This window comes from Diplotaxodon limnothrissa, linkage group LG2 (genome assembly GCF_057381915.1).
Source record: "Diplotaxodon limnothrissa isolate DT_005_m linkage group LG2, D_limnothrissa_male_GT1.1, whole genome shotgun sequence".
Taxonomy (NCBI): domain Eukaryota; kingdom Metazoa; phylum Chordata; class Actinopteri; order Cichliformes; family Cichlidae; genus Diplotaxodon; species Diplotaxodon limnothrissa.
The window spans coordinates 33,091,477-33,102,004 of record NC_140597.1 but is presented as its reverse complement, the minus strand read 5'-3'; the positions used below and the strand labels follow the sequence as shown (position 1 = coordinate 33,102,004).

Genomic DNA, 10,528 nt, shown 5'->3' with positions numbered 1-10,528 from the left:
AGTACAGAAAAAAGTAGTGACAACCTAACTTAAACCACATCATCACTCTGGGATCGCAAATGTTCAATATATTAAATCCCTGCACAGCAGAGATGACGACAAATACAGAGAAGACAGACATGAAGGTAAAGAAAGCCAAACCTGGTTAACTGTTCTGTAATAAATAAAAGCTCTGATGCAGCAGAGCTCTTAGAGACTTAATTTAGTCTAATTGCTCCCAAATAATATGCTTCAGAAGGCACTTGAAATCTGTATGTACGTTAAATAATTATAGGCAAAACATATCTATATGACAACCTTGCCTTCAACAGCGGTAGCTACACAACGATGCATGTGCACTTCAACAAGGCAAGTGCAGAAGATCAACACTGATGGTTTTGGCCACAAAAAGTCACGACATACAGAAAGATTTGCAGATGTAGTGTTTGCATAGCATCCAGTAACAAATCAAAATCATGTCATTACTATACTTAAGATGATTAGCTTAAACCGGATGAAATGTTCATAACAAGCTGAACACAGCGAGGTTTACATGACGTTTTTCCTCATGTGGCGTTCGGCAGTAAAGTACTTAAAAACCACATTGTTGTGTGCTTCTTGTTTTTTTAGCATTAACTGTTTCTTCATTATATGTAGTCACGCATTTTGGCTCAAAAGCCACACACACACACACACACACACACACACACACACACACACACACACACACACGATAGATCACATATCTGAAGGTCCATCTACTTTTCTACAGTAAGACACTCAAAAATATTGCTGTCTGATTCTTTTAAGATCAGTGGGTAAAAATCATTAGTGTTCTTCACTGATGACAGTGTTATCCCCCAACCATCTCGTCTATCCTCCCTGCTTTGTCACAACCTCTGCTTCGGTCTCCGTCTCTGAGTGTTGTCCGAGCTGTGCAGTCAGGAAGGGGTTGAAGAAGAAGTCAAAACCGAACTGGAGGGCATTCTGGGCCGTACGCCTCCAGTCATGTTCAATCTTGTACTGTCTGCGGCTGGGAAGGCGGGCGTCGCCGCATGACATGCAGTGAATGGCTTTCAGTTCAAACACAGGCCATTTGGAGCCTAAACGCCCCTCCAGTATGGTACTGAACTCCACCAGGCTGCCAGTGTTTAAGTGTAAAAGCACAGACTTGAACTCGTTACTAGCCCGCAGTACTATGTCCTTAGTAGCGTCTTCATCCTCGATGATCGTCCCGTTCTTGGATTTCCTCTCGAGCGGCATGCCCATTGTAACTTCAAACTTGTATCGGTCAAACCGTTTGATGTGACATTCGTGCTTTGCCAGTTTTTTAAGTTTACACAGAGGATCTTCAGGAGGAGGAGCTGGGGCGGGCAGAGGCTGGGGCTCGGCGGTCGCATTCTTCAAGTCATCACACAGAGGATATGGCTCACCGTACAGGCACCGCATCCAGTTCCCTACAAATACAGGCAGCAGGTTGATAACCGACTGCGGCCCGTTCTCAATGTCGGTCACACGGACATATTTGAATCGTCCCGTCCATGTGACACGATGTCCTTCCAGATGAGAGCAGACAATCTGGGTTTGGGCCATGTTGGACTCCTTCCAGGCCAGAGGGCCGCAAAGGTTGCTGTACTCAGGCCACGTCAGGGTGGAGTTGTACACCTTCATGCCCTCAGACCTGTAGACGTACATCCAGCAGAAGAGCACCACAGCACTGAGCCAAACCAGGATGAGCTTGACAACACTGCTCCGCGACAAAGACCGAAACACCTTGATGGGGTTGAGGCTGAAGCGAGTCCAAAGCCTCAGCACCACCGGCACAAAGCAAACAGTCAGCGTGACCACCATCTTGGTGACCTCCAGGGTGAGAAACCACTGCACTAACTGGATGATGAGCATCGCAGCCATACCCAGTGAAAGTATAGGAAGGGCAAACAGGAAGAGGAAGTAGCCCACACATGTGCGGATGAGTCCTATTGCCGAGGCATTATTAAGGAACACCAAGCAAAGCTCGCACCAAGTGAAGCAAACCAAGTAGGGCACCAAGCACAGATAGGTGCCCTTAAAGCCTCTCAGCTGGGCCATACGGAAGAGGAGATAGACAAGGTGTCCATACAGCAGACATGGCATCCCCAGGTTTAATGCCATGATATCTCCAAGAGGCACAGTGATGAAAGTCTTCCCGAACATTCGGAGGAACCACAGGGACTCCGGGAAGAATTGAGTGAGGGAGCATGCTCCAGAGAGGACCTCTGTGACGAGGGCTTTACGAGCGAAGAGCTGAGCTGAGGCATGAAGGCTGAGGAAGGCGGTAATGGTGAAGAAAAGAGCAACAGCAGCCAGTTCTGAGCAGGGGATCCAGGATTTATCAGCTACAGGGAAGGAGAAAACCACAAAGACCACCGAGAGCAGGAAGTACCTGATAAAGCAAAAAAAAAGTAATTGTTCTCCTGCAGAAACAATTCAATTCTTCTTTATGGTAATATTAAAGGAAGAAAAGATCAAATTGAAGCTAATCTTTACATTATTAAACTACTGGCAACTGAGTGATGTGGACTTACAGATAAGGCTCCAAGTGTGTCCATCCAAAGTTGGTCTCAGCCTGCTCCAGGTCGAGACCAGGTTCAAACTGAGCAAGCAGGTCTGTCAGAGCCTGGAAATGTTCCCACGCTTTAGAATTCTGTAGAAAAAAATGTTTTGTTTTAATAAAACAAAGGTACTATATTATCAGAAATCAATAAATACGTCTAGTACATCGTGACAAACCTGAAATACACGCAGTGTGCAGATGACCATGGAGAAGAACGAGAGGTAGAAAACCAGCAGGGGGATGATGAAGATGAAGAACTCGATTGTGAGGTTGGAGATGATAAAGAAGAATATAAGTGCGTTAACGTGGTGGGTGGGGATCAGGGCGCTGAGCCACTGCATGCCCGCTCGTGACGCCCAGTCGATAAGATGCTCTTTTATCTCGAGAAGGGCGTATAGAGGAAACTTCAGCAGCTTTGAAAAAAACAAGGAAGACAGAATCAGTACGTCGCAGAGATGGAATCAGACAAACAAAATTTTTAAAAATTGAATGACTAAAAAACTTTTTCTGGTGATGTTAAAACAGCTGCCTTGATAAGACGAACCTATGAAACCCACTTCCCACAGGGACTTGAAGGCTATTTAATGTGTTTCTTTGGGGAAATTTATTTATTTATTTATTTTTTAGAAATACGGTGGAAAAAGAGAAGGTGCAGATCTAGTTAATGAGATGATCCTGAGAAAATCAGTTTAGTTTAGACCTGAACACTTAAAACTAGCTATACAACTGATGCTCCCCCCCCCCCCCCCCCCCTTTTGATGAAGCTATTAATTATTATTCATAATCTGGTCCAAAAGAAGCCAGGAATACTCCCCGAAAAAACAAACAAACAAACAAACAAAAAAAGAAGTTCACCGGAAATCTGAAGTCCCAAAAAACATTATCATTTGTGACTGGTTAAAATTTTCAGTGCACTGCAACTTTTAATGTTCATTCAGTGAGTGTATTTGAATTATTTCTGGCTGTTAAATTAAGGATCATATCAACTGACGACTACACAGGTGAAGCTTTGGCTGCACACCTGGTCGTGCTTCAGGTGAATTTATGTCAGGTGAACATTCACATCCTGACTGATCAAGCTTCACTTGAGCTGTTATTATGTGTAATAAACCAGCTTCCAACTGAATATTAACACAAAGGAATGGAAAATGATTTAGAAATATAATTAGATGGTTGATTTTCTTCCACAAAGGCTAATAGTGAAAGAATGAAAACATAGCAGGACCGAAACTGATTAAGTTGCAGAATTTCTTTCACTTTTTCACAGATTTACTAAACTCAAGACAAGCAGAGCGTGAAAAGAAGATGACAAAGGCAGACCACTACCCCCCAAACCACCTTTTGATGCAGGGGCAGTTCATCTGGATTTTTCACTACTATTTCATCATCGTCATCATCATCATCCCCTCCTGCAGCAGCCATAACTGGTGAGGGTGCAATACCCTGGGCGTACTTCTTGGTCATCTCAACAAAGTCATCAAGACCCACATGGGAACTGGCTGCAAAGAAGTACAGAAGAAATATTAGTACTTTTATTTTACTCTGACAGGTCTGTAGGACACTTTGGGCTTGAGGAAATGACAAATTGTGCATGTTTAATCCCATTAGAAGACACATTTCAGACCACACATACCCTCACTGGTGACCATAGTCTCCAAGACTCTCCTCTGTTTCTTAGCAGACCTGTTTAGGGGACCAGGGGAAACTGGTGTGTCTGCAGAGGGTAGAAAGTATAATTTAAAAAAATGAATGCCTTCAAAATGTAAATGATTTGAAATACAGTATTATTCCTCTCGGACCCGGCTCTGTGTTAACATGTTCAACGTTCTCTAGCATCTCAGAAACGGGCACCGACTTCTTCCTCTCTGGGTTTAACTTCCAGTACATGAGCAGAGCTGCCTTCCTCACTCCTCTCTCAAAACGAGTCTCTGTACACAACTTCTTCACCTCCTCAAAGTTTTCCAGTGTGATGCCTGAAGAACAAATGAGGATGAATGCACAGACGAACATTAGCTCAATCATGCTCCAGTTTCACACTGGTTCCATTCTTCTAAAAGCTGTGCACTAAGAGTAGCAGTCATACCTTTCCTGGAGGCCAAACACTGCTGCAGCAGTCTGACCGCATCCTTGCGGCCCTGTTTAGCAGCCTGGACGAGCCAAGTGACCGCTGTGCAGTTGTTCAGTTCTTCATCGCTTTCTTCTGCCAATGCCAGGAAGTAGCGGCCCATCTGTGCAGACACACACAGACTTTTAGACTTGCAACACAAGCATTACTGTGACTTAGTGACCTGTCCGTCCTATCAGCATGTCACTCTAAAATAAAATGTATAATTACTTAGCTCATATGCTCTGTCATCACCATATGGTGACTAAAGTCCACAGTGTCTGCAGTATGATCATTGCCACTAACCTTAGTCTGTGCTTTGGCATCACCTGACTTTGCTCTCTCCTCCAAATCCTCAAAGCTGACCTCCTCCTCTGGCTCCTCTGAAACAGAAAATACATTTTCAAAATCCATCCAGTAGATTTTAGGGCTCTTTCAAATCTTTCCACCTTGGACACCTACTAAGGTAACCCTTGTTTTTCTTTTTTTTGAAATCATTGTTTTCTGTGGTATTTCTAGCCCGCTTCCAGAGCACTGGGTGTGCATCAGAGGCCAGTTAGGGTGATATCTGCTTGTACAGCTTACTGGGGCTGGCCTTGGAAAAACTAAGAACCTATTTCGTTTTAAATATCTTTATTAGTAAGCATATATAATACAAGTTATAACTGTTAGGCTGAAATTAATGCTTCAGTTTTTAACCAGTTAGTTTTGTAATTCCTAATAGAAAGCTCTGGAAACTGGCATGATAATGACAGAAACTAAGGGTTACCCCCTAGTAGGTGTCCAAGGGGCAAAGAGTTCATTGAGACCTGCTGGATTTGGAAGGGACCTTTGGTTCCATTGTTTCAGAGTCAATGGGTGATTTGAATAGGGTTTTGGTTAGATCCTTTAAATAAGATGTGTATTTAACTCGAGCTTTAGACATTTTCAAATGTGTTGTTTTACCATATAATATACATACAAATATCACATTTGTAAATTTTGAAGGTTTAATAGAGTGCCAGTCCATTTACAGGGCTAACACAGAGAGACAGAAAGACAACCAATCATGCTCACTCCTCGCCAACTGAAGCCTAACACTAGCCCTTTACTTCTGCCAGCAGCAATTATGATTGAACCACCGCTGAAGTTCTGTTAGTTGTGTTAATAAGGCTGAGCAAAACATGCCAGTGACTTTAACACGACTTCAGTGGTTTTATTTTCCTAAAGTTTTTTTTATTTATTTATTTATTTATTTTTAACTCAAAATCATATAGAAAGATGCCATTTGTCCAGGGAACCGAAGTCACACCAACTTCCAGTTTGTCTTACAAAAAACCTCCCTGCTGTACTCTATGTGATCATTTCAGGGACACAGCTTTGAAAGTGAGCACAGCTGTCCCACACAGGGTGCTGTTTAAACCTTCTGTTAGAGAGCAACAGCCAATCAGAGGATGGTGGCCTTAAAGGTAAGAGAGATAAAATAATTTGGTTCAGGCAGTGGATGAATGACGTTGTATAAGAAAAATATAAATTACTTGAACTCTAATTCACGCAGAGCTAACCAAGAAAAGTCCAAGAATAAACATATGGAGCTTGATATTATGCCCACTTAAAAAAAAAAAACCCACCCCCGTTCTCTGCGGCCTGCTGGAGCGGGGGGGCTAGGAGGAGTTGGCCGTCCGACTGCAGTCTGGAATGTGGGGCCTCCCTGCTGCTGCGGAGTCGGGGCGGTCTGCCTCTCCCCACCGCAGGGAAAAGGGTAACACCACCTGGGTCTGGGTGCAGTTCCCCCCTCCAGGGGCAAGGGTACCTAGACCCGGTTCGTAGAGTACGCTTGGGGAGTGTGATCGTGTGTACAGCGTCTCTTTATGTCTGTCTCCACGTTGGTTGAGTGTGGAGTAAGTGCATATGAGAGCATGAGGGTGGGAATGGATGTTTGTGTCTGTGTGTGCCTGTATGTCTGTGTCTATATGTCAGGTTGGGTATCAGACGCCACCTCTCTGGGGACATCTCAGGCCCTCCAAGGTTTGGAGGCCTATCTCCACCCACCACCACTTCCCCTGCCAGTGGCGGACTCCCTCAGGTGTCGGTGCGTTGGTGGTTCTTTGTGTCTGGGGGTGGGCGTCCGGGTACACACCGGCTCACTCCTTGGCGGCCGCTTATCAGGGCCTGGAGCCTGGGGCTCGCTCGGGCCACTTCGGAGGTGGGGTGCCCCCGGCCTCTCGGCCTGGGGCTCGGTCACTCAGGCACAGCTGGCTGCCGGCGGAGCTCACGGGCGCGTCACTGCAACTCCCCCTGGCTTCTGCTCCGCGGCTGCTGAGTGAGCCCTCATCTGGGACTCTCCTCAGCTCTTACTGGGACAGTGGCGCGGCTGCCCCTCTGTTGGTCTTCCTTGGTCTCTTGTGTTCTGGGGGCCTCTGGATGTCTGGAGTTTTGATCTCCTCCATACCTGCTTCATACCCTGGAGGACGGGGCTGTGGCTCCCCACATTCCCTAGCAGATCGTTACATGGAGAAACCTTTGGAATGCAAGCATGCTGATCCACACAGGTATGCACACAGGTGTACACACGGGTATTCACAGACGCGGACTACAGCTTTCTTGGCTGCTGCCTCAAAGCACATTGTGCGCTGTCTATCTTGCGTGCTGCACAATATCGTTTATTATTTAGTATCTACTGATATTTACTGCTAGCTAGTTTATTGTGATGGTGCTTTTTTTTATTATGCTGCTCTTTGTTGTTTGCTTTCTCTTCTGTTTTTTTTCTCCATACAGGTGACCCAGGTGTTTTTTTGTTTTTTTTTTCTTTCTTCCCCCCCTTCTCACCGTCTCTTCTCCCCTTTGGTTTTCTTTCTCTCCCTCTCTTTCTTTCATTCTTTCTCCCTGTCCTATCCCCCAGTCATGTCTGTCCCGTTTGTAGGAACTGAAAATAAAATAAATTCATAATTATAATAAAGGTCAATCAAATGGACCAATATGGCAAGGCCATGATGATCCACTTGGTAAAATAAATCCGCTTGGCATCTTTCTTGGCCTTAAGACAACAATTCTGATGGCTAAAGATCCAAACGGGACACAAAAAAAAAACAAAAAAACAAAAAAACAAAAATAGAAACAAGAGACCAGCACAGTGTGGCAATCTGTGACATCAGTGATCCCAGAGCATGAGCATGAGTCACATCCTTCCAGAAACAGCTTTGGCCTTGACAAGACCTGATAATACCACAGAGCCCTCTTGGTTTAATTATCATCTTCCTTTGGCTAATGATTTCTGCTACTCTTAAATCCCAGTTCTCCAAAGGAACAGGATCTCACACCGAAAATGTGTCCGCTTCCCGTAAAGTAAGCGGTCATATTTGTTCTGTTTAAAACTAACAGCAGGAAAAACAGACGTGGAAACACTTTTCCGTCATGCAGGCTGTAAGTGATACTGGTGAGTGAAAGTGGTCTGCCTGTGCCTGCGGATCTCAAGAAGCAGAAGAAATTGTGAAGCATCCAGTAACTTACACTGGTAAAGCCACGTACACTTTAACCATCTGCCTGAGCTCTAAAATAACTGTTTATTTAGCACAGCAAACAGCTGCTGCTCATTCTCCTGGTGTGCAAACACTTCCACAGTGGTGCAGTCCATCTCCCTGTTTTACTTTCAGTACATTCAGAACTTTAAGACACTTAATTATATTATTTTAGACAGTTAAAGAAACTGGAAAGTGTTTACTTATGAAATGACTGAGCAGGTAAGCTAAGTATATAAATCACTGCAAAGGGTTAAAAAGATAAAAAGTGCTATTCCCCTTCAACCAAAAGACGTCTTACTTGCATACCATATTTGTTTAGTTTAAAAAACACATGTGAAACCATCTTTTCTCTTCAGGTCAGCAAAAAGGGAGAGGCTGCTTTACATGCTGAGGTAAATGTCTGTGGTCATGGAAACACTGCACTGCACATACACAGTAACCTGGGAGTGTTGGCTGCACTGATTCCTGAAGAAGTGCAAAGTGAAGGTCGAAGGTCAGTTTTGATTCTCACCTTGCTCTGGTGTGGGAGGAGTCTGTGGAATTGTTGCAGGACCTCCAGCAGCTGATGATCCAGTCATGGGATTCCCCGTAGACGCGGCGTTTAGCTGAGATCTGCCCCCCTGGGAGAGGCTCCTGATTGGTTGCCGAAGAGGCGAGGTTGTCGGTGTGGAAAGGGAGGAAGAGCGGTAAAGAGGATTTGGGGAAGTCCGAGGGGAGGCAGTAGAGGGAGAAGATGAGGGTGTTGCTGGAGGTGTTGGCATTGTGAGTTTAGGATTTGGCCAGTTTGAATTTGTCGTAGTTGAGTTGACAGATGAGCTGCGAGAAGAAGGTCCGGGTCTCAGGGTGGTAGGAGACGAAGGGTCCAGTTTGGAGGCGGATGAACTGGCAGTTAGTGAAGGATCCATGGCTGAAATTACATCAGATTTTTTAATCAATTAGGAATGTTTTGGGGAACAAACACAATCCCTGTGATTTATGAAAAATTATGAACAAAACATTACTGTGGTAATACTAGTAATGCTGCAGTGTGTGAAAAACAGCAATGCATATACAGTATGAAGCACATGTTCAAGGACAAGCAGCTAACAGAGTGCACCTGTTGCAAAGTAACAGGTGTTTTGAAAGGTTGTGTTCCCTCATCATCACATGAGTGAGATTTTACGGGGGGGGAACAATCAAACAACCAGTCACAGCCGATGGCTGTCTTCCTTGAGCCTGGTTTTTGCCACTGTCACCAAGTGCTTACTCATAGGGGGCCATGTGATTGTTGTGGTTTCTTCCCATTTTCAATATTCTAGTGTCTTTACAATATAATATAACGTGTCTTGGTAGGACTGTTGTTGTGAATTAGTGCTATATAAATAAAAATGAACTGAATGCAGTATGTACCAAATATTCATGAGGAATTTTTAAATTAGATTTTTAGTGTGTTTGGTTTTTTTTGTTTTTTGTTTTTTAAGTGTGGAGGGGTGTGCTTGGTCTCACAAAGTGTTTAGGAAGGTGGTATGTCAACCACATGAATACCACTACCAAAACTTCTCAGAATTTATAACAAGACTTTCAATTGTCTTCAGTAAACCTCTCATAGGTTTTAATATTGTGCATAACTGATGTAAAATGTGTCATTTGATTACTATAAAAGAAAAGCTGCTTTCATACTACAGACGAAACCAACAGATCTCAGCCACGTAGCTCAGACTCAGGCAGATTTCCAAAACAAATGTAATATTTACCTCTGTTATCCTAGAAAGCTCCTTTCCTTTTACTAATTAAGGCCAAATAATCCCACACACAATTTTGTTCAGATGTGTGCTACGAAGTCTATAGTCTATTTTAGATATTATTAACCGAGCCCTGGGTAGCTATATTGAGAAGGTGACATCCTTAAAGTGCAATGACTGCAAATCAAGTGTCCTGGTGCCCCTCTTGGATAAGCAGGACAGGGCTCCGATGACAATAACTTTGCCGATAAAGGGGACTTCCAAACTAAATTGAGCACTCTTAATAAACGTTAGCGGCAAAAAGAACGCTATATACACACATACACAATGCCATTTCTATATATAGGGCTACTGCATTTGATATTAAAAAGACAGCAGCAATTGGATGTGGCAGGAGGCGTTAGCTGAAATAACCGGTGCTTTAGGAGCTAACGCTAACGAGCGCTGACATTCAACACTTCTAATGTCGGCTTACCTTTCCCGTGACAACACCAGTTTAATTAAACCCTCCAGATTAAATTGCTTCTCGGTTTGTTCACTATTTAGAGTCCCAACTCATTCTTCCACCCCCCCCTGAAATCCGCACGTCCTCTGTTTTTTGTGGTCAAACTCCAAGCACACACGACGCGCC

At 44.1% G+C, this 10,528-nt stretch overlaps 1 protein-coding gene across 2 annotated transcripts; it reads right to left on the bottom strand.

Moving 5' to 3' along the window:
- wfs1b (Wolfram syndrome 1b (wolframin)) lies at positions 1-10,528 on the bottom strand. Of its 2 annotated transcripts, XR_014906794.1 has the most exons (11): positions 10,373-10,528; positions 8,688-9,083; positions 4,983-5,059; positions 4,656-4,800; positions 4,372-4,545; positions 4,206-4,286; positions 3,911-4,071; positions 2,749-2,985; positions 2,544-2,662; positions 688-2,401; positions 1-649 (listed from the first exon to the last, which is right to left on the bottom strand). XR_014906794.1 is itself a non-coding variant. In XM_085371412.1 (10 exons), exons 2-10 carry the CDS (start codon positions 9,079-9,081, stop codon positions 853-855), a joined length of 2,937 nt encoding a protein of 978 aa, XP_085227538.1. In that variant the 5' UTR covers positions 9,082-9,083; positions 10,373-10,528; the 3' UTR covers positions 1-852. The 2 variants fall into 2 exon arrangements, 1 of the variants encoding a protein (XP_085227538.1); XM_085371412.1 differs by having other exon boundaries at positions 1-2,401.